Source organism: Dasypus novemcinctus, chromosome 14 (assembly GCF_030445035.2).
Source record: "Dasypus novemcinctus isolate mDasNov1 chromosome 14, mDasNov1.1.hap2, whole genome shotgun sequence".
NCBI lineage: Eukaryota > Metazoa > Chordata > Mammalia > Cingulata > Dasypodidae > Dasypus > Dasypus novemcinctus.
Genome location: NC_080686.1, coordinates 28,663,648 through 28,680,782, shown reverse-complemented (window position 1 = coordinate 28,680,782; position 17,135 = coordinate 28,663,648). Strand labels below are relative to the sequence as shown.

Genomic DNA, 17,135 nt, shown 5'->3' with positions numbered 1-17,135 from the left:
TCCCTGATGCCTTGGCAGAATTTGTACCTTACCTGTTTGTCTATTTTCAGGCTCAAAGATGGAATATGAAAAGTAGCTATTTTATTCTTATATATATTTATACTTAAATAGCTATAGATGGAAAAGCTTTTGGTGTCTCTTACAACTATACCTCATGCTCCAGTGAAATACATGGGCTTAGACCTGTGTTTTTTATAGAAGGCAGCAGTTGCAGAGATTTCAATGCCAAAGTTGCGGTGGGTGGGTGATGGGGTTCTCTGACCTCAGGCAGCTGCCAGGGTCTAACTCAAGCATCAACCCAAGCAGCTGCCAACTTAATTCCTCTGAACAGGGAGAGATATCTCTGGAAACCTCTGTTCCCTGCACAGCTCCCATGACAGGGCTTGGACAAATTCTTCACTGCAAGGTCATTAATCTGCATTTGGAGGGGAGGATGGGGACTAGGGAGAGGGCATTCACTGCTGCCATTCCTGCCTCTCGACACATTTAGTTGCCATATGTATTGCCAATAAGATGCCCCATTGTTCACCAGGGCAGGGGAGACCCTGTGGTAACATCCAGGTGTAATTGTGGGTAAGGAGTATAGGGAGAGGAAGGGCAGTGGATGTAAAAAGATTAGACTAGGAAAATGGCCACAACAAGGCATGTCCAAGAGATAAGGCCAACAGAGACTGCTTTTCAGGGGAGGTAAACCTGTCTCACAGTATTCTTCTTCCCACCTTATTATTGCCTGGTGTTCTGAGGTTGGCTAGGGCATGGCATCACTTTTTCCAAATAAATTTAAAACTTAATACATGAAGTAGATAAAACGTTATTTCCACCAAACTCTCTTGGAATTGACTGAGTATCCAGCTTAGAAGGATGGAAACTTGGAGGGCGACTCACCAGGTCAACACCGGGTCATGCATAGCAGTTAGCACAGTGTGACCCATGACCTCTTTCATGGGGTTTTCTGGAAGCAAGGGGTGTGGCAAGGTGTAAAGCACATTCTGCAGGGTGGATGGGAACCAGGGTCTTGTATCAGATTTAAACTTACCATCGGGCTGAGTCTGAATCTTGTTGAGAAATTCTTTTTCCTTAGAGAATGGGCCAAGTGGGAGCAACAATGCTCCGTGGATCTAACAAAAAGTAGAAGCTCCCTTCACCACTGCTGGAGAGATTGGGCATCTGGATTTTGCCTGTTTCTAACATGACCTGCACATGTGACTGGTTAAAGAGAGCAGGTAAGTACCAATAAAGGAGAGAAGGCAGCAAAAGCAAGGGATGTGAGGACGGGTAAGGGAAAGCACTGGGAAATAGAACATTTGCCTTCTTCAAAGGACTGTGGTTCAGTTGATGGGGGATGAAGTGGGTTCCCAGATCAGCAAGTTAGTCTGATATGCCTCAGCATTCCTAAGGCATCACTAACACCCAAGACCACGAGGGAATTAAGGAGAACTTCTGAATTACATCCTAAATGTTCAGAGGAAAACTAATGGTGAATTTTGAAATTCCAACAAGCTAACCTCGTACTGAACAAGTATTAATCTAATGACCTAGGTTTTGAGGTGGCAAGGGTGAATCAGGCCTGCAAAAAATTCACACGGAGGCCCGACTCACTGTTTTCCTGGCAAGGGCTCTATCCATCTGTCCATATCCCATTTCAGGGGATCAAGGAGGGATACTCCATCATGAATGGTTTTCCTTCTCTATGTGGAAGGGTCTTTCTCAAACACTGAGAACTATCCAAGCAAGGTTCTTCGCAACCTGGAATGTCAACTCACCACATCACCTTCCCATCCCCATTCTGCCTCACCCTCACCTCATCAAACAAGCATACGCATGTCAGTGCACATGAAATGAGCTAAGTGTTCAGCAGCCACAAAGCATGATGCTCGCCCCAGTAGCCTCAGAAAAGCTACAGGAAGGATATATGGTGACAAAGCCCAAGACTATTAGTCTCAGAATTTAAATTGAACTCTTCAGACAATTATTCAGATCCATAATTAGGTCATTGTTCCCCCAAAACATGGATTTTTCTCCCTCCCTCATTCTCCCCGTGGAGTCCATGGCCAATACTTCCACTTCTCTTCACGATAAATAAAAACAGGAGGGTCTATGCTCCTGAGCAGATTATAAGAAGGACTCTCAGAGCATTTTAGAGTACACAGATTTCCAAGTGATCATTGGACACTGGAGGCAAGTCCTGCTCACACACAGCTACAGACATGATAGTGACCCATGGAGATCCCACCACCATTGCACAGCAGACAACAGGGCACTAAGGAGGAAGGAAGGCACTCTTTGACAGGAACTTCCAGACGAGTTAATGTCAATGCAAGGAAAAGTCAGTGATCCAGAAATAGCTGAGGCCTTTCAGCACCAGTGACCCTCATTCTTCCTGAGCTCCAGGCATAGGGAGTGGGGTCTCAGGCCCACAAAGGTCATTTACTCACAAGTACACAGGGTTTGAATCTTTAAATGTTAATAATTAAACTAATAACATTCGAGAGGATATGAAAACAGTAAAATGTTAGCCTCAAAGCAAACTTCATAACAGCAATCAAAATAAGCTTGCCTATGAGAAAATTGACCTAAAAATAATATGCGGGGACTGTGTGAAGGCTTTACATCTTCTCTTTGGTTCTAATTCTCTATGGCTGATGGAAGAACATTGATCTTCTGGCTCCTTCTTTGTTCAGTTCCCCACTGGCTGTGATTCCCTGATGTTGCTGCATTCTGGGCATCTTTCTCTCAGAGCCCTCATTTTCCAGGAGAAATACTACAGAGTCTGAGAGTCCAAAGAGAACTGAGAAGTTGACTAGTCCATTTTCCCACCATAGCAGGAGATGTCAACAAGAGAAGTCATCTGGTCGACTCCTGGCACTTCTGGCATAAGCCAATGAGAAACTACTACTTCGTCTATGGAAACCCTGGACTGTCCTCCCTCCACTTTGAGAAAAGGGACTCCTCACAACATTATTGATATCTTTGGACATTGGCCTCCTCCTGGTGGCCCTTCTGGAGGGTTCACCACGAAAGGATTACTGAATAATTGCCCACTGAGTGACGGTTCTGAGTCAGGGCTCCCCTCCATGCAGGATTAGATAATGGAGCGTTTCTCCTCAGGAAAGTGCCTTGAGGTAACTGCGTTGAGGCCACTAGCTATTGTCTAAGATTGTGATTCCTTTTAGATGGCTGAGCCTCAGCGTTTGGGGAGAAAATCATCTAAGGACTTCCAGAAGAGGAACTTTATGGAAGAAATTACAGGAGGTGTTAGTCAAGGGGAAAGAAAATATTTCCTACCCATTAAAGTAAAAATCAAGCACTGAATCTGACGCCAGACGTAGTGAAGTATAAGAAAAGCCAGAAGGGCTAGGCAGATTGCTAACTCCTGTGAGAAAACAAGAAGAAAACTTCACTGACATGATCACAAATAATTGTTTCAACATCATTTAGATGGACTTATCACTTTGATTCAGGGCCCAATTATGTGCTTTTCACAGGCTATTATATCACTGCTTACAGAAAACAGTTCTTCCTCACTTGCCTTCCACTAAATATGTAAGGATTCCCATAAACTTTCTGGAAATAATCAAAATCGACCATTCTTTTACCATTCATTAAAACCACCTTAAAGGTTTTCCTCACATCAAACATTAATTTTGGCCATCTTTTCATCTTTGAAAATAAATACCCAGCACCAAAGCATGTTACTTTTACTTTTCCAAAAATCATTTCCTTTAAATACCTCCCCAAACTGAAGTTCACTTGAGCAGCTGCAGTCAAATAATTTTCTGATCTTTCAAAAAATGGTGTTCGTTGTTCATAATCACCGAACAACCCAGGAGGCTTTGATAGCCCCTTTTCTGGGCAACCTTCACAGTCACCCACATCACGGATGAATGCTCATGAGGGGCAGTAACCATAAGCATTCTTCCTTCTGAAGAAATGGTTGATTTCTTCTATGGGATCTTGGAGCCATGCATACATCCAGCCCAGTGTTAGGGAGACCTCAAACATTCCGTCCCTTTAAAAAGAAAAAAGAATGGAGGAAAATGTGTGCTTTTCCTAGGAGCACATGCTTAGGAAGCACTGGTTTATTTATCAAGCCAAGACTATCTTTGCTAGCTGTAGCCAGCGCAATCCCAGGTTTCACGAATCAGAGGTTGCTTTATAGTACAGATTTAAAAATCAATTCAAACATACTCCTCAGGGGTTACTGGGAATGAAAGCATGTGATTAGTCTTTGGAAGCCCAAAGAGGACACAGAAAAGGCTGAGCGGGGGCAAGTAAGTGGCCGTTCCAAAGAAGAGCCCGGGACACCAGCCAGTCAACGCAGACAAAGCAGCTGCCAACCACACGCCTAACGAACAGGCTCACTTTCGGGCCCCTCCCCTGGGAAGCCAGGTGTGAGACCACCAAGGTCAGAGCTAAGCCAGATTTGTGTTCCTTTTCTATAAATGCTGAAAAGACGAGCCAACGTTGGGGTGAGTTGTTTCTGTTTTCTCCCCAAGGCAACCATTTCTCTCTGCCCCTTTGAAAGCCATTCTTTCTTGCTGGGCCCTGGGAGGCACAGAAAGGCATTCAGACACAAGAGCACGGACACTAACCTGAGAAGTAGCTGCGGGTGAACTAGTTTCCTTACCACTCACTGCCGCCCTCTCACTGGCTGCGGCTTCCGCCACTTCTGCCTTCTGCGCACTCGCATCCTCAGAACCTGGCGGCCCTATTTTCCCCAGACCTTCGCTCCCTGGGGTGGAAGGTGGGTTGGTGGCTTTCCGGGTTTGGCCTTTATACCAACTAGGGTAAAACAAGGGATCCGCAGTTTCCGCAGCTGCATGGGCTGGAGTTTCAGACTCTGTGGTCTGCTGAGAGCCACTGGGCACAACCTCCCCCTTAATCGGGACAGATATATGCAAAAGTAAAAAAAAAAAAAAAAAGAAAGAAGAAGAAAAAAACAGTCGGCTTTAGTTCCCTTTGGGTTTGAAAACCGTGAGCCCTCCGTTTGCAGGGCCGATTTATTGCATGTTTTAGCTCATCCCACCCTCCTGAAGTGCTAGGGACAGAATGCTGACAGCGGCTCCCCTGGTCTTGGAATCTGAATGAGGCCCTCTTCTTCTTTTCTGTGCTTTCCTTTCATTAAATTGTAGCCAGGACAGGCAGAAAGCAAAAGCCTAAAATGAAAGTAGTTTATTAAATATCATATGTGGGAGAAGGTTCCAACTAGTGACTCAATATTAATTTTGCTGGTATTATATGTGGGCCCCCAGATCTCTTTTCTAATACCCAAAATCGATTTTATGTTCAAATATAACCCTCATTAATTACCGCACCACTTTAAATTTCAGGGCAATGTGTTACAACCAGAATTTAAAGATTCTAGTAACTATTAACAGTACGTTAGCCTGGTTTCCTAAGGAGACAGAACATAGAACGTAATTCCATCTCCAAGTCCCTGCTCTGAGGTTTTGTTTCTACAAATAATTTCAGTCCACTCTGAAAGCTGATGCAAAGCACAGTCCTTCTTTGATGTCTGTAGTACCCACAAATTTATTAATTTGGGGTCCTGTCTGCTGAAAGTGCCATGGAGTCTGCACAAAGCCTTGGAAAATGGACAGTGACAACTCAAAACCATATGGTCAGTCAATCAGGTGCAGCATCTATGGTGAGCTCATTTCCTAAGCTTTCAAAACAATTCTATCGACATGTTAGCTCCTCAAATGATACATAGGAAACCAGGTTTCATTTGTTTGTCCCTAGGAGAGAAGATGGAGTTGTCTTTCAAGGTAAGCAACAGGGACTTCTCCATGTATTTTCTTTGTTCTCCATAGAAAAATCAAAATTCTGAAAGTATAATCATTGTATATTTTTAAATACTTATTCTAATCATCCTATATTATTCCTTATCCTATACCCTATATAGGTATTCACTAAGCAACAAAGAGCAGAGACCATCCTCACAGCCTTGGCTCTCTAGGAATTAACATGGTACACACACCTACACATGTACAATTTCTAGACAAAGATTGCTTCGGATTCGAGAGTGTCATCGGTGGGAAAATCACGTTACACTACATCTTGTCAACCGGCTCTGACAACCATGAGCCTCCTGAATCCCTTGGGGAACCTTTCTTTCTGACATTATGCCTGCCCTGAAATCTCTTTTCTTCCACATACAAATATAGGACACATATTCATCTTTTTCTTATGTTAGAATAAGTTGCTTAAGTTTTCAGCAAAGAGACACGCCTGTGTGCCCTGTGTGAAGGAGCTCAGGAAACGTTTACCTGTGCCATCGCGGTGTTGGCCGCAGATGCCGGAGGCAGGGCTGGAGGGGGCTCTGGAGCGGAAGCGGGAAGTGCCCCCGGGGCAGCCTGGAGCTCCAAGGCTGGTGGGGAGGGCTGCAAAGCTTTCTCGGAGCTTTCATCATCTCCTGATGACTCTGTTCGAACATTTTCTACCTCTTCCACTTCGACTACATCTTCTTCCTCCTCTTCTTCTTCTCCTTCTCCACCTCCTCCTCCTTCTTCTTCATCATCATCTTCTGATCAGATAAGGAAAGTTATAATTACCACTGCAGCCATAAACAATTAGTGGCCAGTACTTATAGCCCAGGCTAAGGACAGGCTGAGGAAAACCTTTCCAAATGACACTTGAAGACGGATCAAGTATTTCATGTTGAGACCTGTGGCTTTAGTTACATGTGGGCAGGACAACTGTGAAGGGATGCCCATACATCATGGTCTCCTTGCTTCCATCCCCTGTATTCAGTGCAGTCCTCACCATCCACCTTGCCCACCAAAGCCAGGTCACATTTTTATTGTCGTCTGTCATATCTGCAAGCTCCCAGAGGGCTGGGGTTGTCACCTATTTACCTCTGTTGTATTAAAGTGAAATGCAACACTCTTATTTCAGAAAGCATACAAAATCCTTGTTTCATTTTAATTTCTTAACTCCATTGTTCAAAGAATACTAACTTGTGCCACAATTAATGCCAGGACTCCTTTCCTAGCCCACTGATATTAATTAATGAGAATACACAATTTTTAAAAAAATCCATCCTAAAGATCTGTTTCCAAAATTAAGTCTGTGGACACGGGTACAGCCTTGTGGCACTGTTAGTGGCCTGACTAAGGGGTCTTGTCATCGAGATTGGGCTAGGAGGATGAATCAAGGGGATCAAAGTATTGGTCAGTTCTAAAGTTATTTTCTTCATTTCAATTACTTCATCAGGATAAATTTCCAGGAATGAGATTTCTGGGCCAAAGGGTAGGGATGTATTTATGGCAGTTGGAGTGGCTCTGGTCATACAGACTCAGCTTTATTTCCAGATTGTGACTTATTCTATGACTTGTTACTATTCTAGCCTGATAAAGGTGGATTAAGTGGATGTGCTACTGTATCTAGCCCAGATGTCATCTGCTTTCATAGCTCATCCTTAAACTTGCACCTGATCACATTTTACATGGTTGTGGCTAACGTTCTGTGTATAGTTGAAGTTGCAATACCATCATCACCATCAGTTACGTAAGTATTTGTCTGAGTCAAATGCTCGATAATAGCAGTATATAAGGTACTGAGATGTGCAAAGCTGAATAAACACTGTCGATAAGTTATACGGATCCTATAACGGAATAGAGCTTCACTGAGGGTTAGTAAAGTTGTTGACGTCCATTCTGCAGGTGATTCTAATTCCCCCTTTCTTCCCACTGAATGCCCTGCAACCTTCACACACCGGCAATTTTGGCCAAATGGTCAAAAGATAACAAACCTCGATAAAAATCTATTTCTCGTATTATTTTTTCTTCTCTATTGAGGTTGACCGTGAAGTGGTTCATATTTTCATAGCCATGTTCTATTTTCTCCATCTGAAATGCCTTTGATGCTTCAGAAATTCTGCAATGAAGACAAGATGTCAATGTTTAAAGTTTGATAGTCTTGGGTGAAAAGGAAAAGCATGCAATTTTTCAAAAAAAGAAAAGAAAATTACTTACTTTTGTAATAGGGTTTTTGCATTCTGTGAAAAACAAACAAAGATAAACCTACTTAAATTATTTTTTATCAAAGAAGGTGCTGAGACTTTATCCTGATAAAGTCTCTCAGAGTCTCATAGCTTAATCTCTAAAAGCTATATATAACTGCCATTTAATATTTAAGCAATGTTATGGTCCTTTTAAGTGTTTCTAAAATTACTTTACCCAGATAAAGATATAAGCAAATAATGGGCTTATAGATCAAATGAGATGGACACAATGAAACGCTCTTTAAGGAGATGCTTTCTATCAATTTGTGATAACAACTAATTCTCTAACAACCTACTTTCTTGGTTTGTTTCTTCCAGCGCCAAAAAGAAAGTTACCTGCAGAAACACTGCCATTTCTGGTTCATCCATGAACTGGATTCCTGATTCAACCAACTTGGATACATTCTCCAAATGATCAGAATACTTTTTGATCAGTGCACGGACATGTTCCAATTTCTCCTCTTGGGTTCTGGTAATGACTTGGGTCATTTCATTCTTCCTTTCCTCCAGGATGCCGTACAGGAAATCAAACTTCTCACAAAGCTCCTGTTTCTGTTTTCTGCAGCAATCCTGTTAGTTAGATTAGCTAATATTAGAAAGTATTTGACGGGGGCGGTGGGGTTGAATGGGACCTCATATATTTTTTTTAATGTAATTTAAAAAAATAATAATAAATAAATATTAAAAAAAAAAAAAGAAAGTATTTGAAAGTGTGTCTAGAGAAATTACCTGAACCTTTTGAGAGATGAGAAAATTTTCTTATGTACGACAATGTTTTCTTTTCCCTTAAGCTGTCCCTTTAGGTATAGATACCATGTTGATGCCTTGAAAATCTCCCCTTTATCAATTTGACACTCAGACCACCCCCAAATCAATCAAACTGGATAAATGAATCAATGGTTTTTCAATCTTCTGTTCTTTTAAAATGGAAAATTTCATAGAAATTAGGACACATCTTGTTTTGTTATATTTGGCTTTGGAGCATGTGTATAAGGAAAAAACTATGGTACTTCCTGATTTTCAGCCTTCGGTCTCTTACTGCTGCACTACACCACTCTTCTCCTCTCCTGTAGGATCTGTAGCTTCCCAGTGCCCTCGGCTTCTAGGATTCCCTACTCCAAGCATCTCACACACAGCAGCCAGATTCATTTTAGAGAATAATTCTAATCATTTTTTTTCTATTATGACTCCCCATTGCCCAAAGAATCACATTCACATCTCAAAACTCGCTTTCCAGATCCTCTGTGAGGATCTGAGCCCTCCTGCATAATATTCTATGATACTTCTTCACATACTTGGTGTTCCAGAAAAACGGAACTGCTCACTTACTTCGTTCATGCTTTCCCCTCTGCCTAGAATGTTCCTTTCCCGATGCACAGTTGTCATCTCTAAGCAATCTTAAAGACAGTGTTTAAATAATACTTCTCCCTAAAGTTTTCTTTGATTTCTGTGGTTGAATGCCATCTTTCTATCCTCTAAAATCCTCTAAAATCCCATAACAGTTCCCGCTTATGGCATATACCTGCATTCCTGGGTTCTGTATCTATCCAGTACCAACAAAGAAGTACTGTCAACTGCCTAGGTTTCCTGGAGGGGAGGACTGTACTGGAAGGCAGGCCTGTGCATGTGCAGTGTGTGGCTGAAGCATCCCCAGGACCATCCAGCTCTCTTTATTCTGAGTTCATGCTTTAAGCACAATTAACTTTCCAATCGCCCTATTCATTGGCCTGTTGGTTTTTCAAGCGCCAGTAAGCTTGGTCTGTATGTGTATGCTGGTCTCTTGGATCTGATCATCTCTGGGTCCAGGGCTTTACAGTCCAAGGCAGATCCTGAGTGATGGTGATCCAGCCTAGTTCTTCTGCCCTGTGGTGGCGACCTGGAAATCCAGCCAATTTATCTCTGACCTCTGTATGACCCTAATCACATGTTCTTTCATTTTAGTAAACATTGGTCTCTTTCATATCATGTACTGCTTTCTTTCTTTACATGAGTTTCTTAAATATCTGAATTATATTCTCCTTGAGGGTAAAATCATGTTGAGTTTATTTGCCTAGGACATACACCACATTGTACATAGTAGTTTATTTAGTAACTATTTGTAGAGTGGATTTTTAGATAATTATGTTTCCTGTTTCCCCAATTTCCCTATTATTCTCAGAGTAAGGGGGAAAAAATAACCTAAACCAAACTGTTGATTATGAAGATACTCCACAAATGTGTAAAAAAATACGTCTCTCATGCCACTGCTTCCCTTAAAAGATAGTAGATTCTCATCACAGGTTCTAACCAAATTATAATGCATGAAGGATAACCAATGGTTCAATCCATTTTACATACCAATTACCACTGTCATTGCCTATCCATTCATTCATTTAACAGACAATTCTTAAGCACGTCATTTGTGTCAAGCACTATGTGAGACTCTGGAGATCCAAAATGAATTAAACATAGTTTTGTTCTCAAGGAGCTCAGAGTTCACTGGATGAGAAAGATTAGGATAATAATGTAATACAATATAGTAGGCTGAATCATCGAAGTATGTTAGAGATTTCTACCAGGTTTTATAGAAGCACAGAGATGGAACCTTAATCCAGCCCCCTTGTGTGGGTGGAGGATGTTTGATGAGAGCAATCCGAGTAGCAGGAAAAGCTTCTTAGAGGAAATGATGCCAGAGTTTGGTCTTAAAAGATGAGTAGGAGTAGAGGGAGTGAGAGAAGAGAGATGAAAACGCATGAAGTGTAGGCAGTTGTCAGGGTAATCACACAAGGACCCAGGCGGAATGTCAACACAGTGGAACCTGCTGGGCTTGACAAATTTCCATCCACTTCCAGCCCTTTAGCTTGAGATTTGGACTCAATAAGCCCTAAGAACCACAGCCTGTTAGTAGTTTCCCAATCAAACTCTCTTTCACTGTGTTCTGTCTTCACTTCTGTTCTAAGCTTACAGGCAACCATGTACCTGTTGCATTCCTGAAATATGCCTCTATAATGTTTAGAAAGTTCTGCTGTTTACTGTGAACATATAATGGCTTCTAGTTTATTTTTCTGATATGGTTTGTACACCTGAAACATTTATGATGAGTATTATATATTAAGATGTGATGCTGGTGGAATGTTTTTGTTTCATAAAATGCTTCGTTTTAATTTAATATGTGTGAGAACATTCAAGGTTATGAGACCAACTTGTTTATGATGAAACTAGTATCAAGTCATGTCTCATGGCTAGTGTTTTCTCTTAAGTCAAGTAAAGATTGGATCATTTATTTTGGACATATGAATTTTATTTAATACCTTAAAGGGATTCACTACTTCCACTCTTTTTTTTTTTTTGGAAATATCATGACAGTTTATTTTAGGACAACAGCATTAATTACTCATTAAAATACAAAATGTTCATTTATCTTAAAACATCTTGTGTTTTATGTGATTTTTTCCATTTAATGTTGCAGATAACACCATTTAGAACATTGGTCTGTTGTAGAGACCAAATATTTGACTGACAAACTCATATTCTTAATATGCAATAAAATGGGCATATATAGACATCCATTTTGTTTTTTGTACTCTCTACCGTAACTGTGTCATGTATTCCATAATCATTTCCATAAATGTGCTTATACAGTGAGAAGCTAATCTTGTCCAGGAATGTTTTTGTTTTTTTTTTTCATTTTTTTTTTCCTTTTTTTTTAAATTGATTTTGTAAAAATATTACATTAAAAAAAATATGAGGTCCCATTCGACCCCACCACTCTTAACACTATTTTCAATTCCAAGTATTATTTTATTTCTACTCAGGTTTTCAAATGATTTTAACTATATTGAGTTGAAATAAAATGACTCTCATTTTAATAGCAACTATCATTTGCTTATAGTTTACAGTTTAGGAACTGCTTCTCCATGCAGGGTATCTGCTTTTTATTCTTATTTAAGTATAAACTGGGTAAAGCATTTAGGACAGGACCTGGCACATAGTAGGCACTATATCAGTATTTATTTCATTTAGATCCAATTTTCCATAATGTGAAGTATTCAGTTGTGGAACTTTGAAGAGAAATAGAATCACAGAAGTAACTTGCTCCAAACCAATCATTTCACTGGTGTGGGAACTGAAACCCAGCAGAATTAAGTCACTTTCTCAAGACCATGATGCCAGTTAGTGGTGGTTCCTGATCCAGGGCCTCCACCTTTGAACTCTTGGGTATTTTCTGCTTCCACCACACCTAGCTCTGCCCATACTTTAAAATAACTTGAACACAATTTTTATCTGAACAGTTATGAACTGAATAAATGCCTTTCAACAAATCTGCTGTGGTGAAAGTAGGCTTTTAAAGGCAAGAATCCTCAAATTGTTTCAGAATTATATTCATTTTTTCGGTCCTTTCACAAAATTCACCAAGTGCTTACAGCGTGTCATGCATAGTTAGATCGAAAAACATGCCGTAATTTTCCAGCATTCAGGAGAATGTTAGAAGAACTAATGTATTTTCTAATTTCTAACAGACAAAACATTCCCCCTTTTTTTCTTTGCTTTATGTGTCTTCAGTGTAATTTTATGCAAAATATGGTAAGAGACAGATCTGTTTCTGAAATAGGAAAAATGCATGCTTCAGAATTGGAACTATGAAATTGGTACTTAAGAAACTATCAGAAATTAACTCAGGATGTTCAGGTTAACCTAATGACAGATTTGAATGTGAAATACTCCATGAAAATGAAATTCTCCTATTTTTTTTCATTCTCTCTAGACAGAAGCAACACATAAGAGACTAACTGGGTGCCCTCAATTCTGGATACAAGACCTTGAAAGTCAGGGCACAACAAACACCTCAGTTTATCAATTCACTATCCAAGGTAATTGGGTAACAGGTATGTGCTATGAAAGAAAAAAGTGTTCTCAGAGGCCCCTAGCTGCTGAATTTCTGAATTTCAGTACTTACTGTACCTTTGAAAACGTGAACCTGAAATACTGTCAACATTGATTTTCTAGTAATTTGAAAAATGGAATGTGAAAAAAAAGTGGAGCTCTGCATTATCACAATATCTGGAGCTAGCACACTTTAGAGGGTAATTGCCCCTGACAAAAGCAAGGTAGCCATCAAGTTTATCTCTTCTCCACAAAAACTCTGACACTTGAGGATTTCTCTTTGCTTTTGGCATAATTTTTCCTTTATCTTATTAAAAAGCCCAATCCTAGGCTGAATATGTATATACACAACATACACACAGACCCACGCACCCCTCCAGGTGGTAATCGAATCAAGATTTTAGGAGCTTTCAAGGTAATTTTTTCAAATGTTTTCCATTTCCTTCTTTTCGAGGTCTGTGGTTCCTCCGTTCTTAGTGTGTGTGTGCATGTGTGTGTACATGCGTGTTTTGGGCACACATGCACATCTGCATGAAGGTGTTTAGCAATGAAATAACTTCCACCAAAACTACACTAGGGTTAGCTTCCAACTATATTCGTATGCAAAGCCTCCAACAGCAACATGATCTTCCTCCTGGGTCTGCCAGGAAAGTTATATTTATTGGCAACTTGGAAGAACCAAACTATCTTTGCCTGTGATACTTGAATGGACATAAAATCTCTCCCATCTCTGGGCAGAACCTGGTAAAAATCAACTGTGTGGATGCAATATACCCAAAAGGGATGATTTTATAAAGGGAACTTATTTAAAAGATAAAATATGACAGGTGGAATACTTGTTGCTGTCCGTTGCCAACGTATCTGGATGAAAAGAGAACAATTGAGTGGTCTGTGGATGATTCCTTAGAAGTGAGCAGGTAATCTTTAATACTTATCTAAAAACAACTGGTTTAACTCTATAATTCCAAAGTGCCTTCATAGCAGTGCTAAAATTGCCAGTCTCCAATTTTTGGCAACCTTTATTTTTTAGTGGCAATAACATAAAATAATATATGCTAGTGCAGAGGGAAGCTTTTCATGGAAAAAAAAATCAACACTAGATGATCCGATACTAAAAGAGTAGATAGCCTGCCAAGCAAAATGCTATCACACCAGTGTTTTTAATGACTCGATTTACTAGGCTCACTTTCCCCCAAGCATTTACTACTTTCTAAAATGATCATTTGTTTTATTGTCTAACTTCTTGACTAGAATATAAACTTCCTGAGGGCAGAAACATTCTGCAATTAATTTACCACTATTTCCTCAGCATTATGGCACATAATACACACTCAAATATAATTTGAATCACTGAATGAATGAATGAAATAGGACTTGTATCTAGAAATAATCAGCCTGCAATCAAAAGTTTCTATTTTGGTCTCATCCAAAGAAATTAGCATTTAAGAAAATACTCCAAGTCTCTGCTTCATGCAACACTCAAAAGAAGATTGCAAAAGATGGCCATGCAACCTTAGGGAAGCCAGTTAACCTCACTGGACAGTTTCTTAAAAATATGCCAAATAAGGGATCATATTAGGTGATAGCTAAGTTCCTTCTGATGCTACGGTTCCAAGATGCTACAAATAAATGTGGAGACATTTCAGAGACTGTTCAGGCTATAAAACACCTCCCTCCATTCCAGCCAGTTTCAAAGAGGTTGTCTACAGTGCCAGGACAAAATTACTGTCCTAACCCTGCAGTGTCAGCCCAGTTTGGATGTGCGTGCTGTGGTTAAGACAGCAAAAACCCCAGACAATTGTGGCCATTGCTTTACCATGTAAGGAGTACAGCTCTGTGACCAAAATAGAGTTGAAGAGAAGCACTTAGCCCCTGACACTTGTCACTGAGCAGCTGCGGCTCTACACGGCTCCTTCATACGGACACCACATTCCTCCAACATTCAGGACACACTTATTAGGAGCTGCAACTGTGGGTCTGGACGCACCCATTCAGCTTCATTTGAAATACAAAGTTCAAAATCCAGGAAGTCACACAGGTTTTCTTTTCCCAGAAGCGGGGGGGGGGGGGGGGGGGGAGCAAACAGTAGATCAATAACACTGGAAGAAAGAACTACATTAAAGTAGGACCCTTCATTTGGAAAGCCCCCTGGTCACAGGCACTTGGGATCCCCTCAGGGCAGACAAGGATGACAACACAGGTATCTTGGGGCTGCTGCCAGCCCCTCTGGGGTCTTTGTGTGCACTAGAGAAGGGCACCCCTTCTAGACAGGTAAATTAGAGACACCATGACTCCTTGCAGGCACAGCCTCCAGGAGCGCTGTCCTCAGCTTTGCACGGTGCCCACCAGGCAACTCTGCCTGAGGGTCTGGGGAGTCCCAAACCCATGCTCTTTTCCACCAGCTCGTCTTGCCACTCGCTTCATGTTAGAAGGATAATTATGTCACGATTTTGTGAGATTGCTAATGCTTGCACTTGGGGTTATTGGCATGAGGGGTTCCTAGGCTAGCCCAGGTCATTTAGGCTAGCCCAGGTCCTGAAGTAAACCTTCTGAGGACCGGGGGGGCTGCCCCAACTTGAACCTCAGCAAACCAAGCGACTATGTAAGCCACTACTCTCAGTCAGGGGTAGTCAGCCTGTTTTCCGTTTTCTGTTTTCCAGAATAGGCTTGGTCTCTCTCAGTGGCCAATATTTCTGGTTACCACAAGGCCTCTTAGATAAGGACTAGAGCTAATGCCTATTTCCATTCATTTCCAATTTTCCCCTGTGAAGAGAGTTGCTCGGCCCTGCTGTCAGAGTTCACCAAGACTCTCAGAGTCTTATTCTGACACCATTTAAAAGATACTTCAGGGAAATGGATGTGGCTTAAACAACTGGGCTTCTGTCTACCATACAGGAGGTCCAGGGTTCAATGCCCAGGGTCTCCTGGAGAGGGCAAGCTGGGGAATGTGGCCCCGCACAGAGTCCTGACTGACATGGATAGCTGACAAAGCAAGACAATGCAACAAGAGACACAGAGGAGAGAAAATAAGAAAACGAAGCAGATCAGGGAGCTGAGGTGGCGCAAGAGAGTCATCTCCTCTCTCCTACTCTGGAAGGCCCAGGATTGGTTCCCAGAGTCACTTAATGAGAATACAAGCAGACAAAAAAGAACACACAGCAAAAGGACACAGAGAGCAGACAACGAGGGTAATGCAGGGGGGAGGGGGGGGAATAAAGTAAAATAAATCTTTAAAAAAGAAAAGATGCTTCATATTTTACAGTGGTTCAAAACTATTGTTAGCATCATCAGAGGTATGCACTTTCCAAGCTCACCTTGAAGACAATACAAGCGGACCCTTGTTGAGCCCCTGGTATGTGTCTCTCAGCCCAAATTAAGCCTCTCAACAATGCTATGAAGAAGGTATTCTTATCCCCACTTTACCATGGAGAAAATAAGGGGACAGGGAGCTTAAGGTCATGTGATTAAGTGGCAGAGTAAAATTCAGATTCTGAAATCTGCCCTTTCAAGTACATATTACTTAAAAACATTGCCTTAAAAATCTGGCATGCTTACTAAAATGACTCTTATTAACTTATGTCCATACCTCATATTTGTAACTGTTTGGACAGTGTTTCAGGGATGAGGAAAAGGTATTTGGGGTAAAATGACTGTTTTGAAAATATAATTGATTTATTCTTATTGCAAAACAATTGCAGGATTTTACTAATGTTGTCATTTTGATATTGGAAATGTTCAAATATTTATTATTCAACTTGCAGCAGTTTCCTCTAGACACGTTGGTCATAGGAAAGAGGGTTATTTCTAGGCTGGCCTGCTGGTTAGCCTTTGGGAGGGTCAGTATTTATAGCATGCCCTCTTGAGTATCCAGTGACATAGGATAAGTGCTCTTTGTGAAGACTTCCAGAGGGGAGGAGGTTATGTTTTCTAGGGATGAGAAAGGACCCACAAGCACAATTTTCTGAAAGCAGAATGTTCCTGAGACAGTGGACTTCTCCATTCCCACCAGCAGCCTCCCTGCTCGGTCTCAGACCCTTCCAGAACATCTCCACACCTGGGAAGGCAAGTGTAGCTCCAGCCTAGGCTAGGCCAGTCTAGAACAGCCCAGAAGGTCCTTCAATAGAGCAAACAACCTGCAATCCAGAGTACGGGGAATGTTCCAGGCTGAGCTGCTTTCTACCACAAGGACTAAAAAGACTCGAATCTCCTTCACCCACCACCATCCCAAGGGCACAGAGGGAAAATGCCACTGTGACACAGCTCAGAC

The 17,135-nt window shown here is 41.3% G+C and overlaps 1 protein-coding gene across 4 annotated transcripts in view; it reads right to left on the bottom strand.

Moving 5' to 3' along the window:
- TRIM55 (tripartite motif containing 55) overlaps positions 1-17,135 on the bottom strand; it is a 42,711-nt gene that overhangs the window by 12,841 nt on the left and 12,735 nt on the right. The window contains exons 5-9 of one of the 4 annotated variants that reach the window (XM_004477783.5): positions 8,342-8,575; positions 7,977-7,999; positions 7,754-7,878; positions 6,270-6,526; positions 4,593-4,877 (exon numbers count right to left, since the gene is read on the bottom strand). In XM_004477783.5, coding sequence (XP_004477840.2) covers positions 4,593-4,877; positions 6,270-6,526; positions 7,754-7,878; positions 7,977-7,999; positions 8,342-8,575 — 924 coding nt within the window. Of the gene's footprint in view, positions 1-4,592; positions 4,878-4,964; positions 5,157-6,269; positions 6,527-7,753; positions 7,879-7,976; positions 8,000-8,341; positions 8,576-17,135 lie in introns of those variants that run through there. The other 3 variants (XM_058275581.2, XM_058275582.1, XM_058275583.2) reach the window with 3 other exon arrangements.